Source organism: Cydia pomonella, chromosome 2 (genome assembly GCF_033807575.1).
Source record: "Cydia pomonella isolate Wapato2018A chromosome 2, ilCydPomo1, whole genome shotgun sequence".
Taxonomy (NCBI): Eukaryota; Metazoa; Arthropoda; class Insecta; order Lepidoptera; family Tortricidae; genus Cydia; species Cydia pomonella.
Window position 1 is genome coordinate 4,486,375 of NC_084704.1, and position 16,284 is coordinate 4,502,658.

The following is a 16,284-nucleotide window of genomic DNA, read 5'->3' on the forward strand; positions in this document are numbered from 1 at the left end:
CATAAATTGACTAAGTCCCACAGTAAGCTCAATAAGGCTTGTGTTGAGGGTACTTAGACAACGATATATATAAAAAACAATAAACAATAATATATAAATATTTATAAATACTTAAATACATAGAAAACACCCATGACTCAGGAACAAATAGCCATGCTCATCACACGAATAAATGCCCTTACCAGGATTTGAACCCGGGACCATCAGCTTCGTAGGCAGGGTCACTACCCACTAGGCCAAACCGGTCGTCGAGTATTTTGTTGAAGATGACGCAACAGTAGCATATGGGTGCCAAATGCGTGGGATTATCGAAGTGGCTATTTCAGCAATAAGTTTTTGAAATGTAATAACTAAATAAATGTTTTTTATTTTATTATTTATTTATTTATTTAAGGTTGCTTTTTAACAAGAAAGGTCATTAGCGACCACGAAATAATTCCATTTTTTCATATATATCAATTAATTTTATAAACCCGAGTACATGTAAATATCCATCATTTAAACAATGAAAGGTGTTGGGCAACTTACAGATTTCTTTTTCTTTCTTATATGCTAAACACTCAACTAAAATATGGCTCACAGTCAACTCCAAACCGCATTTATCACATTAATTTTTTTCTTCCTTAATGATAAGATAGCAATGGGTTAAGTTTGTGTGTGTACGACAAGTCACGATTACTTTAGTTAAAGGAAAACGTTGTTATGAAACCAGTGTACTTTCTCCCGAATTGCACTAATCATTCTAAGCAGGCTTTCAAAACTCTAACTAGCCAGTATTTTTAATCTACGAGTACCTAAAATATAATGTGTCTTTTTCCAAATCTAACGATCTTGAAAAGATTGATAACTAAACGACATATCAAAATTGACCTATATTTCGATTCCGTTGTGTTTCCAATAAGATTTATCTACGACATTTGGTTTTGGTTTGGTTGGTTTGGTTGCCCGAATCGAGCTGCTTCTGTCAATTATACGACATACAAACGATATCTAAATGAGAACTTATCTAAACAAGAACTTAAGTGAAACTTCTTATGCGACTTCCAACAAGGTTGCGTTAAACGTTTAACACTATAATCGGTAACATAAAGTAGTAAGAGTTTGTGATGAGTAAATTCGTCGATTAGCTCAGCCGGTTCGATGGTGTAATGGTTAACACTCTGGACTCTGAATCCAGCGATCCGAGTTCAAATCTCGGTGGAACCTGACTTTCTGTATTTTTTCTTTTTATATTTTCTATTATTTAGGAATTTTAGAATATATATATTTAAATATATGTATTATTAAATCTATATTATAAATCTTAATTTAAAATATTTTTTGAAGTGAAACTGTAATATAAACCATATGTATTTTAGAGCATTATTTTCATCTCCACATTACGAAGCTTCACTTCTTCCGCGCGGAGGGACTCCACGCACAATTTTTCGTTATCGTATCTCATTCTTCGAATCGGGCCGTAAATCCAATTTCAATCGACTACGAAACTTTATGATCCGCAAAGCATACATAACTCCACCAACGGCCGGAGCTTTAACTTAAAATTGATTTAAACCAAATGCGGCCTAATGCTCCGTCGCATGTAATTTGATTAAATAATTTCTGACCCTCATCAAATATTCAGGGTTATTTTACTTGAGTCGTTTTGTAACTAACACAGACGACTTACACTCTAGATGGGATGCAAGGGCGTCCGCTAAATACCTCGAGTCGGGTCGGGTGCACGAAGCGGGCGCCCGCGCACTCGATGCCATTGTAGGTAAAATCAGACGTATGCGTCCGCGCCAGTTAGCGTTGCTTATACTGTTTTTCGTTAACCCGTTCACCCGCTCCGTGCACCCGCTAGCGGACACATTTATACGCCCATAATAATTTAGAATAATTTTGGGATAATTTTCTTGCTCGGGTATTAATATTAGCATGAGGAGTTAAACAACAACTTTGCCCATTGTAAAACAAATAACTACCTATTCGTGACGTTTTCAACTGATAAGTCAACATTTTTTGGATGAGGATAAGGTTGATTTCAAATTGAAGCTTAATGGAAATAGCGCCTTATTGACAACCGACAATAAGTACCCTTTTGATTGAAAGCGTCACATTTATTCTTCTAGTCACTATTTCAGAAAATAACTAAGCCGTATTTGAAAGATTACCTATAACTTATACATAAAGTTTCTTTCACACTTTCCCATCTATTTGAAGGTAGAAAAGGGTTACAGCATAACATTAATAAAACTATTTTCTGAATTAAAATTATTGAATTGAAAACTAAATGTGCTGCTTCCTTGGGCCGTTACTTTGGTCTGAAAATCATAATCAATGGTCTGTGTATTCAAATTGTTATGGAACCTTAGGGCCGATACAGACGGACTGCAACGCGACTGCAATTTGTATGGGAACTGCACGCCGACTGCACGCTACCTGAAACGTCGGCGTGCAGTTCCCATACAAGTTGCAGTATGTTGCAGTGTGTACCCTTAGATTGGAATACTCGTTTAAATATAAAATTATACCTTACTACCTTTAACGCCCATTAAAAACAATTTTTCACACCAGTGATTACCATAGAAATGGTTTCGCAATAAAATGTAAAGGAATTGAAATAAACCTTTGTGATGATTGTAAACAGTGGTCCGGATGCAACAATGAGCCCACTGAATATTAAACACAGGGAGGCTGCTTACCGTTAAAACTCGGTATGTGCCATTTTGTATAAACATCACACAGATAATAAAAAAATGCAGAAATCGCGAAGCGTCTGGATGAACAGCTGGCGGCTTCCTCGCACAACGTATCAGCATTGCGGTACAACGATGAAATGTCTATTCTAGATTTAAACTAGTTATAGTAATCCTCTGTATACAGTGTGTAAATCTAATACGGGCGATAAATTAAACCAGATATAGAACTCATGAGTGTAAACATTAATTAAGATGTTTTATTAAGTTACACTTAACTGTGACCCCATAATTAATTTTTAAAATTTTTATCAGCAGCAATGTACTGTAAACATGGTTGCGTTACCAGAATATCTATTCGAAACGATTACTACGCATTTACAAACTTAACTAATATCTGCAGGAACAATCACATGTTAGAAATTAGAAATACAGCATCTGTGAAAATTTCAACTGTCTAGCTATCACGGTTCATGAGATACAGCCTGGTGACAGACGGACGGACGGACGGCCTGACGGACGGATGGACGGCCGGACGGACGGGCAGTGAAGTCTTAGTAATAGGGTCCCGTTTTACCGTTTGGGTACGGAACCCTAATAAAACGACCTCGACCCAAACTGAGCAAAAACTTGTACTATGGTGGCGACTATATATACATGTACTTACCTAATTATACTTGAAAAAATTCGTGATAAACGCACAAATAAATGGCTTTACCAGGATTCGAACCAGAGACCTCCAGCTTCGTAGGCAGGGTCCCTAACGACTAGGCTAAGAGGAATAATTTAATTACTTAGTTACATACTTGCATGTATGCGCTAAGAAAACGGGCCGAACAACATGCCGTTCAATCTATTACAATACCTATCTAGATCAATCTACCTATCTAGATATGCGACTGAGACTCGGCTATAGTTATATATAATCTGTCAAGCCATTTCCGCCAGTGGAAAAAAACGCCAAATTTAAAAAATGTAGGCGCGAAGAGCGATCGTCCCATTGAAAATTTGAATTCGTCGCCTTTTTCTACTGACACAGTTATTTGGCCGGCTATAGATATAGAAAGATATGGTAATATTCTTTTTACCACACCAGCTGGTAAAGGCTCTATTTATACTTCAAAAAATGATGAGAAAGATGCATTTTATACATAAGAATGGTAATAAAGTAATCAGATGCAAATTTAGAGTTGTTTCCTCATTTGGATTTGCCTCTTTGCCTCTTTTATTATGTATGTTTTTTTTTTATACTTATGTTTGTTTTTTATATATGTTTACCGTCTTTTGTACTAAAAACAAGTACTAAATAGGTAAGCCGTTTTCTCTAACTATACATATGTTTGATATCGCGTCAACGGTAAAATAATCCACCGTTCACGATAACCTGCCGCAAAGCACACCTTTTGTTTATAAAGCTAAGCCGCCCGAGTTAGTTCAGGCAGATTCTCGGGTAAAATCTATCGTTAGCACCGTTCTATCCGCTTTTAGTTGCACTGTTACCAATGTTTACCTACACTGTTGTGTTCGAGTGGGAAACATAGGCTGCCAATCGCCTGGGGCTATTAAACCTGCAAAGGTTTTTCAGTCCTCAGATACGGCCACAAACTGCAGTTTGTGATTTTTTTATTTAAAACCTTGTTAAACGGTTCGTTTTCCTATTTAATTATCTCGTGTCAATGAGAATGACATTTATCTACTGTTACTATTTAATTTAAAGGTTATAAAATTTTATATTTATTGGATCAAATTTTAATATTATAAATGTTTCAATGTTAGATTTGTTACCTAAAGAGATTCTGTTGAGTCAGAACCATAAATATACTTTATTCATGTAGGCCTAGCAACAAGCACTTACACATACCTAATATGAAGATCCAAGAAGAAGAATAAGAAGAAAAAATCACAAGTACAAATACAGGGTTATGATCTTAAGCAGCCGATTCCACTAGCAATGTATTTTTAAAGTTCATTTATATGGTTATCATTTGCTCGCGTGTCCGTATTCAGTAGCATTGTGGCGTGGCGTTTATCAATGAGTTGCAACTGTCGATCGCTAAGCTAAGATGAAGTCATGGTTATTTTTCTCACGTTCTATACACATATTTGGTGATATACACGGATCTAACGCGATATAATTTCATTATTTTTACCTTAAATCCAACGTTTCAGCTGGGTTGCCACAGCTGTCGTCACAGATGACAAAAAAATCATGACATTACATCGCAACACACCCGTTTATATCACCAAATATTATTTTTCTTTCAAAAGATTAGATTTGAACAAGAATCAATCAAAGTTAGTTTTGTAGGACCTAGGGAGGGACATACAGGGAGATTTTAAACTACATTTATATATACAAATAGAGTTCCCTACTCCATACAATATAAGCACAATTTCACCATATGTCCTAAAAACATCTACCTCTGAATAAAAAAAAAACGTATGGTATGTTCGTAACTCAACGGGAAATTACATACATTTTTTTATACAAGTCTTGATTTCGTATTTACTCCTCCCAGAACGAGGAATTCTTCGAACCAGCCAATTTTTTTCCAAACCTAACGACAAGAAAAATCGACAACAAAATAAAAAAAACCTGTCGAAAGCCATAACGGAGCTCCAATCGCATTCAACATTTTACACAAAGAGCTTACTTAGAATCTAAATTTGATCAAACATGCCCGTAGAACTTTTAATTTCATTGGAAAACTTTGGCCAGCTTTGGCGCAAATTGTACCCAATAAAATTAATTTGACTTTTGGGGCTTTATTCGAGCGGCCGATTTCACTGCATGAAGGGCTTTTAGGTTTCTTTTTGTTGGTAAATTTTATGTTACAGCTAAGGGATCTTCGGATGTGTGTGCAGATGTTGTGAGTGTTGTATGTCAAACTATTGACAATAATTAATCTACGTGTGGTGGGTGGTTTGAATTTGTTACGTCTCCCCAACTTTTTCATAGAATTTTCGTCGTGTAGTTACAGAAAAATATATTCAGTCAGGCCATTTTTTTTAATTTGCCCCGTTTTTCTACTGACAAAGTGGGTGTGCCAGAGAATATCTGTTTTGACATTTTGCTGTGACACGAATAAACGCGCAAATACCCTATTTTTCAAAAAAAAAACTCGCATAAAATATTAGTATTTCACGCACGCATTTCTAATTTTTACGTCATTAAAACACGTGCCAAGTTAAAATTAATAAAAAAACTATTTTTACTGCATACCGCATACTGTTAGATAAAACGTGTGAAATAATAGTTACTTAAGTACATATTACGAATATCTATAAAAATGTTAACACTCGTACTGCAGTAGGTACATAATACCTAACTTTAGTTGGTTAACGGTCTTTTATAGCCTAGTCAGTAGTGACCCTGCCTAGTCCATAGCCTTGCTTAGCCTACCGGGTAGTGGACCAGGAGTTCCTGGGTTCGAATCATGGGGCTAAGGCTGTAGTTGTTTTTGTTGTCACTAATATTTGTTCCTGAATTAAGGATGTTTTCTATGTATATAAGTATATTTATAATATATCGTCGTCTAGTGACTAGAACACCGTCACTGTATTTACTGTGGGACTAGATAGATCCTCGTGAAGTAAAATTGTCTAATTATTATTTTTCACCCGCAATGTAATGTCTTTGCTAGTTGTGGTACTAGTATTTTTACGCACAGTGTGTGATAAACTTCTGATTGTGATAAAATTGTTGTAAATGCAACCCGTGCCGAATTTCATGCGATTTTCCCAGAGAGATTTTTTCAGAGTGTTTTGGTATAAAATAAACTGATTTAGGGGTTATGAGTTATTAATTTCTGGAAATCTTAAAATAAGGGACATTCTAATGAGTTTGTTTTATACCTCGTCTCCAACTAGGTACACGACGCTGTGAAAGTGTTAACAAGGTACGTAAGTGTGGTGTATAGGCATAAAGTTACTATATATTATGTCGTTGAAAGACGACATATCATTGATACTACCATATATCCAAGATGTTGCTGATATCCGTTATATTTGCCAACGCGGTGATCACCCTGTACGCACTGCCTGCTAAGGAAAGCAGTCAAACCGGTAAGATGGTTTATAGTTTTTTTATGAGATCCGAGTACCGTTTACCCGCATTCAAAAATAAGATAATGGGCAGGAAATAATGAAAAAAAAAACGGATTCATCAAATTATATTTTGGTGATTATTATACATTTTTGTAACAGATATTCCGTGTAGTGTTTTAGTTTTATAGTTATAATTAAATTAGTGTAATTTTATATTTATTTGTATAGTTTTAGGTTAAGTTTAATCTCACTGCGATGCGATATAAGTAGTCAATGTTAGGTACTCCATAATTGTTGTATATCTATATTAGTATTTATCTCCTTTTAAAATTATTTTCAGTAGTTATAATATGCATGATGTGGATGTAAATAAATAAATAATAACTAATAACTTTCTACTTGAATTCTTTTTAATGAAGATTAGTTACTCTCAAAAATGTTTTGTTATTACTTTATTAGTGCTGCGTACAAAACTTTATTTACCGAGCATTTATGAAATAACTTCGGTCTTGCAAATCGGTTAAATGCGTTTTTCTCAGATATCGTTTGACGTAGATACTCGTAGCTAGGATTAAGAACAGTTATGGCAACTACTATCACTAACACTTAATAACTAAGTCTGAACCGCTTATCTCATATTTTAGGCAGTTAGAGGTTAAGGAGAGTAAGTCGAATAATTTTTTCAAAGAAGCTTTTATTTCTGTGCTTATAACGACTGTACATTTTTCACCGAAACTTTTCTAGTGACCAGTACCCCTAGTGTAAATTTGATCGACATCATAACGTGACGAACGCGTTTGCGTTAAGTCTCATTTTGTATAGGATTTTGAGTTTCCAAAACGTCCCGCTTGGCGCGCTCTTTCTAAATCCAATACAAAATGAGACTAAACGCAAACGCGTACGTCACGTTTCGAAATCGAATTTATTTACACTAGGGGTAGGCTGATGTGGTTGTTTTGCAACGTGAGGCCAGTTTCTAGTGGCCGAAGAAATCATTACATTAACTGCATGTTGGCACTTATTGTTTGTCTATATTCACTTTTATTTTTACGAAAAAATTGCTAATTTCAGCTCAATTAAATAAATGTTTGATTCAAATTTTAATTGAAAAATAAAAGTAAAATGTATAAACACTAAGGTTTATAGCTATACGGAGTGTAGAGTATACAGTAAATGCTTCGAACACTATCACCTGACTATTTTTAACTAAAAAAAAGAATGCGTTTCAGTGTATCATATCAACGTCTTTTTAGGGTTCCGTACCAAAAAGGTACAAAAGGAACCCTTATGGTGCGACTCTGTCCGTCCGTCCGTCTGTCACAACGATAAATATCAAAAAACATTTCCGAATTCAGTTTGCAATTTAACCAACTATAAGTGTGTTTATTACACTGGAAATTGCTATGACATTATATTAAAGGCACTTTTTTCAAATAAAATAACAATTTTTGAAATCAGTTGACATGATAGAGAATTATCCACGAAAAACCAACATACGTGCATTAGGAACATCGCGCAAATTAGTTAGACAATTTGCCGATAGATGGCGCTGGACGTACATCTGATCAAAAGCCTTTCGCCTTTACAGTTACAAGAGATAATTCAAAGTTTGTACGGAACCCTCGGTGCGCGAGTAAAATGAACTCGCACTTGGCCGGTTTTTATTTATTTTTAAAATAAATAAATAAAATAAAAAGTCATTTATTGTCGCAAAAAATAAATAAATAGTACAAACAGCAAGCAGCAGCAAATATGATTGACTAATCGTTTTGACTGAGCAACTTGATTCGACTAAACAGTCAACCACTCTATAAGCATTCATTACAGCACAGTAGCAATAAGTATACAGCTTTTGAGAATTATGATAATATTCCATATAGAACTATTGTTTACATTCAAACTCTTAAGTGCGACAATGGGCTCGGACTCAGCTTTTGCCGCGAGTCTGGTGACTGCACAGCGCTGTTTTTCAGCCCGTACCTATCTCTTTGCTTATATAAAAACTAAAATTACTTGCTAGCTATAGGGAGAATACATGCCTTCATAGCCTGCGTTCACATTAAAGTAGGTGCTCATTTAAATTAAAATTAAAATTTTATATAGGTATAAATTACTTGTTCACGTATCTTTGTCTAGCAATTTTTCATTTAAGTTGATTATTGCTGAACTTCTTACCGAATTTTCCGACCTTTTGAAGCCTCTTTTGACCTCTGGCCGGTGTATTTCGGCGTTTCCGTGCGAATCTGCCGAATCCTACGCCGGAACAGGGTGCTTAGCCAAGATGCCAACCGTTAACGCTATGTAGCGTAGCGTAGTCATATCTCTCTATCACTTTTCCATATTAGTGCGACAGTGACAGTTGCGTTTCGTTCGCTGCGGAGCGTAAACGATTAATATGTTTGCTACGCTACCAGTACCCCTAGTGTCAATTTATTCGACAGCGAAACGTGACGTACGCGTTTGCGTTAAGTCTCATTTAGTATGGGATTTAGACACAGCGCGCCAAGCGGAACGTTTTAGAAACTTAAAATCCCATACAAAATGAGACTTAACGCAAACGTGTTTGTCACGTTACGCCATCGAAAAAATTTATACTAGAGGTACAGGTGACTTAACAGAAGACTGTGTCGCAATTGTGATTTAAGTTTTTTTTATTATTGTACGTATGTTAGTTTGTAAAGTATGTAACCTATCTGTAAACCTTAGTTGGCACAATATAAATAATTCTTATTTGAACTTTTATTTTGATTTGATTGCAGGTGACGAGTTATCTTCCCGCATTTTGTATGGAGAATATGCCGATATAACGGAGTACCCATATTTCGCATATATTACAGTCTGCGGTGCCGCCATCCTCTCGGACAGGTGGCTGGTCACGGCGGCTCACTGCATCAAGTAAGCACATCGCACGTGCACGTGCACGCTACCTTACATCTCGCGTCGAATGATGGTAAAATAAAATGTAGGTATGCCTTCAAAAACATAATTTAAAAAAAAAAACAAGTCTCGCAACTCAATTCTTCTACCGTAAAAAGTTATAAGATCCATGTAATACCAAGTCGGTTAATTTATTCAGTCCCTACTTAAGAGACCTTCTGCCGTAAGTTATTACGTAATTAGCTAACCTAAAAACGTCTTATAGTCCTAAAAATCTTTTTTGTTTTAACTAAATAAATTGACTGGCGGCTCTTTTCCATTATTTTTTAAATTTATCACAACCTCAAAAGTCTTTAAAGAACTGTCATAGGGAACATCATTGGACGTGAGAGATAATTAAAGAAGTAATGGTACTAATGTTTTGATTTTTCTTTACATCTAAATTTACTATCGTTTCTACATTCCCATTTGGATTAGCAACCTTGTGTTTGATAAAAAATCGCGCCCCCGAAATAAATTTGTTTTCATAAATAAATTGACATGACACTGGCAATCAACAGTAAGCCATATTAAAAAAAAAAAAGCAATGTTTTCAAGAAAGCCATGTGTTACGTTGAGTTCTATTTTTTATATATTTAAGTAGATATTAATTCGTTATACAACGTGGAAACGCTGCTAGCGTAACGGAAACTTTTGGATCGGATGCGATTCGCTCCTTTTTAAATGAAATGATTGTGTATTGAAAATGACGAAGCCTGTTGCGGATAGCTTTATTGTTTGTGTGCAATGACGGCGCCTGATGCTGATTTATGGTTGTACCCTCCTGACGAATGAATTTGTCATTATTTTATTAATGCTTGATTTTGATTAAAAAAATTAACTTGTATGATTTGTTATAAATTGTTAGTTAAGTGTTGATGCGTAGGTATATGACGAGCAATGAGCATAGTAATAAGTTCCGCTTCACCGACATTTCAGCCCAATGAAAAAAGCTGGAGTGAGCCGAGCGTGGGTGGGAGGAAATACTACCGAAACCAGCCAATTTTACGCACTCGACTATGCAGTTGTCCATCCAGAATATATAAGTAACGAAAACATGACTATCAATGACATCGCACTCCTGCATCTGTCGCAACCGCTGACATTCAGTGATACTGTGCAACCTTTAGATCTACCAGAAAGGGAATATGAGCTAAATGCTGTCCACCAATTTGCGGGGCATGGACGAGATGAGGTAAATAACTACTTTTTAGATTATAGAAATTAATAGAGCTATTGTAGAGTTAAATGTCTTTTATAAATTCCATTCTTCATATTATTAATTAGGTATTTATGGTTATTTTATTTAAGTAAGGGCGGGCATAGTGTAGTACGGGCGGTAAACAAGAATTTACGAAACAGTGTGAATTGAAGCCTGAAGCCGAAGGCGAAAAGGCGACGTAAAATGTCTTCCATCAGGCTTTTTAGGAAAAAATGGAAATAAATAAATCTCTTGTCTAAACGTACATTATAGTCCTAGGTCGAAATTTAGGATTTACGGACTTCGTTGCACGGTACAAGTGCGAAATGTAGGAAATTCGCCACGAGAGGCGATAAATTAAATAGGGCGTGATTAAAAATGCCGAAATTTAAATCGACACAAGGTGCGAATAACCTATTCGCGCTATTTACTGTATATATTTTCTTAAAATTTTCGACATAGGCACGTAAAGTGCTTATTACTGCACTAGAGTGGCCAACAGATTCTACTTGAATAAAAAGATTTTTTCACGTCAGCAGCTGGAACAAGGGTAATTTGCTGCTTAAAAACAGTGAGCAAAATCGCATTTTGCTCACTGAGTGAGACAAAATAACATTCAAGTGACCTTCATATTCGAATGTCATTTCAACGTGCGGGGCCTAATACAAGTTCGAAGAAGAATACTATTGTCTTTGTCCCTTTCACGTCATTAGCAAAAAGAAAGAGACAAAAAAGTGTATACGTAATTCAACGATATATTGACGGTTTATAATAGACCCCCGAAATAAGTCAGACCGAATCGTTCCAAAACACCCTACGAGTCTTCATTCGTAATAATTAATTAATGAAATAAAAGTTTAAAATTTAATAAAAATACCATATTTTACGTATTTTATTATACAATCAAAACAATGTACTTATACAAATTTACGCAATTGTTACGCAGTAAATAATTCTACTTAACGACTTTTAACGATCTCTACTATAGTTGACAAATAGTAGTATCCGCAATTCGGACCGTATCTTACAAAGTTTTTTTTTTAACAAAAAAAAGTTGACGATTGAGCTGTCAGTTGATATTCGTTAATTCATTATTTTCGTATCATTTTATTAAAATTTCTTTCGTTTTGTTTTATTGCGGTAACTAAAGTTAATTGTTAGAATACCTTCCGAAAACATGAGTGAAATAGTGATGAAGACGGATCACAATTTTTCAGGTTGTATTTTTTGATGGCTGACTGACGTGAAAAATTTTGTGTACTACACGAGATCAAAGTTATTTACATCTCGTGCGCTTTTGAGTCCCTTACTACGCTCAAGATTCTAAATTAGATTCACTCGCTACGCTCGTGAATCTACTATAGAATCTTTCGCTTGCACGGGACTCAAAACAAGCACTCGAAGAAATATCAAACTTTGCTCTCTTGTTGTACAAATAACTATTTTCTTTAATCTGTATAGTAACACTGTAAAAAAGCATCAAAGCCCTAGATCAAAACTTCAGTTTTACGGACCACATCGCCCACGGGTAAAATGAAACACCTTTTACCCAAGTGTGAATAAAATATAATTCATGACTTACATATTACCCCTTACATTTCAGAATAACCTGACAACTAAATACCTGATGAGTATGAAGGTTCGCACTTTAGGTGTAAATGAGTGCATGTCTAACTTGCCTCCGCATCAACACAAATTCTACCCAGATGAAGTTAACAGAGTTGTTATTTGCGTTAAACGGATAGAACATCAGCCAGGAGCATGCTTTGTAAGTACCAGACCTGGGTGCGTAGCCAACGTGACTATCGTTAACGCTCCGTAGCGAACGAAACGCAACTGTCACGGTCGCACTAATATGGAAGAGTGATAGAGAGAGATGACTACGATACGCTACGGAGCGTTAACTATTTGCACGTTGGCTACGCGGCCAGGATATCTATCCAGAACAGTGTCTTTTAACTACTAAGTTTTCAGTAGTATTCCTAAGCTCTGAGAAACCCGATGTTTTCAGGTAGAAAAGTGGTACCGTTTCCTCTACTAACCCCTTGAATTTCCCCTTTAGAACTCTCATACATTCGCCAGAGAAAAAATTGCATATTTTTAACAAATCGTACTTAAAGTGCTTTATACTTAAAGGCTTCTGGTAACCAGAGGCTAGTCTATATTTCTGTCAACGGATCAGCATTGCTATCCAGCGGGGCAATGCGGCCAGCCTTCTGGCCACCCTACCGAGCGACCAGGATTTACCATTTATAAGTTTTTAATTTAAGTGTTTTTAGGGTCCGCACCCAAAGGGTAAAACGGGACCCTATTACTAAGACTTCCGCTGTTCGTCCATCCGTCTGTCCGTTTGCCTCCAGGCTGATGTACCTCATGAACCGTGATAGTTAGACAGTTGAAATTTTCAGAGATGATGTATTTCTGTTGCCAACAACTAAACAAATACTAAAATGTATAAAATAAATGTTTAAGGGTATAACAAACGTGATTTTTTTGCTTGTTTGTATAGATAATGGTACCCTTCGTGCGCGAGGCCAACTCGCACTTGGCCGGTTTTTTTTATCATATCAAATATCTTATATGCTTGTTTTTTGCTCAATAAAGAAATTTTACCTGACTAAGCCATTATTTTTTCAGGGTGATTCTGGCAGTCCGCTCGTCCGGGGTAATACTCTTGTTGGTATCGCGTCATATATCCCGAGCACCTGCCCAGAGTCCAAAGTAAACATGTTCGCCAACGTTGCTCCCTTTGTGGGCTGGATCAAGGTCATCACCGGCGTTGGAGACTCCGAATATGGAAATGATTTCCAATTAGAATGGGATTTTTGGTCCTGGATTAAGTCAATAATATATACAATCATAGGAATGTAATACTGTCTTACATTTTTTATGTAGTTACCTAATAAAGCGACACAAGAACATACACAACAATTTAGTATTGAAATGACAGCTCCTTGATTTCTAACCAAAGGGCAATACCAAAACAACTCCTCGATTGTACATAATAGATAATAATTATTATGTAATTATAGGCGAGCAGCTATTTACTATTTAGCTGATGAGCCTATGTCACACAGTTTCCATTATTATACAGTTCAAAGTTTTTAAAGCCGTATTACATCACTAAGTAACATCAGATTAACTTATTGTTTAAAAGCCACTTATCCAATCCTTAAAAGATCGATGATAATGGAATAGATGTAGATATATATTTTTAAAAATAATAGTTTCACCTCTAAGCCGATAATCTCCCTTGTGTTTTAGTGAGACTGAAAATTAGTTGTATAGGTATAGGCAATTTTATTGACTGAGCGTTAGCGGAGACCCGTTTCAGCTTGGGCCGAAAAGCTTTCGTATGGTATGTCCGGATGTTCTCCTGTACAGGTTGCAATTCTAAACCGAGTCTCGTGAAATTTTGTGAGCAGGTTCGATGATTAAATAGTATTTTCTAACCATTCAGATTTTGATTTCTTTTTTTTTTCTAAATGCATGCATGCATGCAGAGCCGTACATTAAGTCAGTTTTAAGAAACAGTTTAATATTTGACAAGATTAGGTGAATAACGTCATTAGACTTTACTTCTCAGAAACAACCGAAAACTTATTGGCTGTGATGTGATCAACACATTGATATCAACTAAGGTATTTACGAAAATGAACCCCAGTAAATAAATAAGCCATCCTTAATATTAGATTAATTGCAGCAGATGAAACATAGCTATAAGACACACAATAAAAATAAAAGTCGAGTGCTCTCAAAGTATTACTGGAGCGTTCTTCTTCTTCAGTCGTTCCCTCAATGCTGAGGATTGTGACATCATGTCCTTCTGTCCAAGTCTAAGGTTTTTCCATATGCTTCTGTTTCCCGACAAGCGCATGAGCGTGCAGTTTTAATTGGATCCGTGTAGGTGCAGCAATATGAGCACACTATGAAACGAGGTCTAGGGGCCTCGGGAAGAATCGTTGATAAATAAATAAAATAAAAATAGCCTTTATTCCCTGAAAAATATAAAATAAAATAATGTATAAAACAAAATTAAGAAAATGAAAATTAGGTATTAAAGACTTAGTTTATTATGCGGGATCGTCTATCTCTGGATGAAGGCCTCCTCCATCCCATGGCAGTCGTTTCTGTTTTGGACCAGGCGGGTACAGTGGTTCCCGGCAACGGACACGACCTCGTCTTTCCAGCGGCGAAGAGGATGTCCATGTTTCCGTTTGCCCTCTGCCCGTCTGGTAAACACAACAACAAACAATCTTTGATAGAAAACTCCAATCGAAACTTAAATTACGTATGGTAGTCATGTGAGTTTTCGTAGGTTCCTGATACATTTTTTTCTATTTATTCGGAGATTGTCGATGTACAATTGTCATATTGGCTAGGTTGGCTGAGGTCTCATGCCATCAAATTTGCCGTCATTACTGGAGTGCTCCGTATCAAGCATCGCTCTTCTCCAGCTAATATCATGAGGAATCGCGGTTGCTGCTTGACATCGTAGGCTGCTACTAAAATGTGTACCGACCGAGCTGGAGGCAAGGGTAAAATTTATTACAACTTGGAAAAGATATATTTTTAATGAAAATCAAAGTCAAAGTCAATATATTCTTTATTCAAATAGGCTTATCAACATGCACTTTTAAATTGTAAAATTTTACAAATATCATCTTTATTTTAAATATCAATACCAATCAAATGTACCTACAGAGTTGAAATACAGGCTGTAACAAAATTGTGGGGATCCGTATCCGTGGGGGTTCTGATAGAAAATAGTAGAAGGAAAAACCTTTTTTGCCTTTGAAAAATTTTTGTCCTTTGTAAGGAGGCTGGCTAACTCGGACCCCTACTTTTTTTATCACATCCTGTATAGGCAGAATTAGGGTCGCAAAAATTGCAACTGGGAACACCCACTTGATAAGTTCCTTCTACATTTTTTTTTCTTACATATGCTACATGCATGCCAAGTTGCATGTCTTATTCCGTTTAAAATGTGTGAGGATGCGTCGCACAGCCGTACACGCCAAATTTCTCGTGCTTACGCTCAACACGCACACATCCACAACTCGCGGCTGAGCAGTGAAAGGCTCAAACCCGAACAATTTAATGTGCATACGAAATCAGTTAGGTTAGGTTAGGTTAGGTAAATACGTAAATTTATATTAGCTATAAAAATTTCATGAACTCCCAGTTTGTTCTTGAGACCCTACCTCTATTAATTTGTTAATTTTGTGACTATTTCACATTTTTATTGACAAAGAATATAAAATCAAGAACTTAAATATTCTGTGAGCAAATGTCTGTGTATGTGTGTGAAAGACCACCGGCAATAGAATAATACAAAAGTCAGGAATAAATTACCATTTTCCATGCTTACCAATTTGTTTTTAGTTTACAAGTACTTGTAGGTCGATTTTCATTGATATGGCCGTGTAACAAATCAAG

General features: G+C 36.0%; 1 protein-coding gene and 1 non-coding gene across 2 annotated transcripts; both read left to right on the top strand.

The window, feature by feature from the left end:
* The first annotated feature begins 1,134 nt into the window (after positions 1-1,134).
* Trnaq-cug (transfer RNA glutamine (anticodon CUG)) lies at positions 1,135-1,206 on the top strand. The gene has a single exon. It is a non-coding gene; the product is annotated as a tRNA-Gln (tRNA).
* A 5,432-nt stretch (positions 1,207-6,638) lies between these two features.
* Positions 6,639-14,304, top strand: LOC133531890 (chymotrypsin-1-like). Its single transcript, XM_061870301.1, has 5 exons — positions 6,639-6,746; positions 9,488-9,623; positions 10,584-10,839; positions 12,449-12,613; positions 13,483-14,304. Exons 1-5 carry the CDS (start codon positions 6,668-6,670, stop codon positions 13,714-13,716), a joined length of 870 nt encoding a protein of 289 aa, XP_061726285.1. The 5' UTR covers positions 6,639-6,667; the 3' UTR covers positions 13,717-14,304.
* The last annotated feature ends 1,980 nt before the right edge of the window (positions 14,305-16,284 follow it).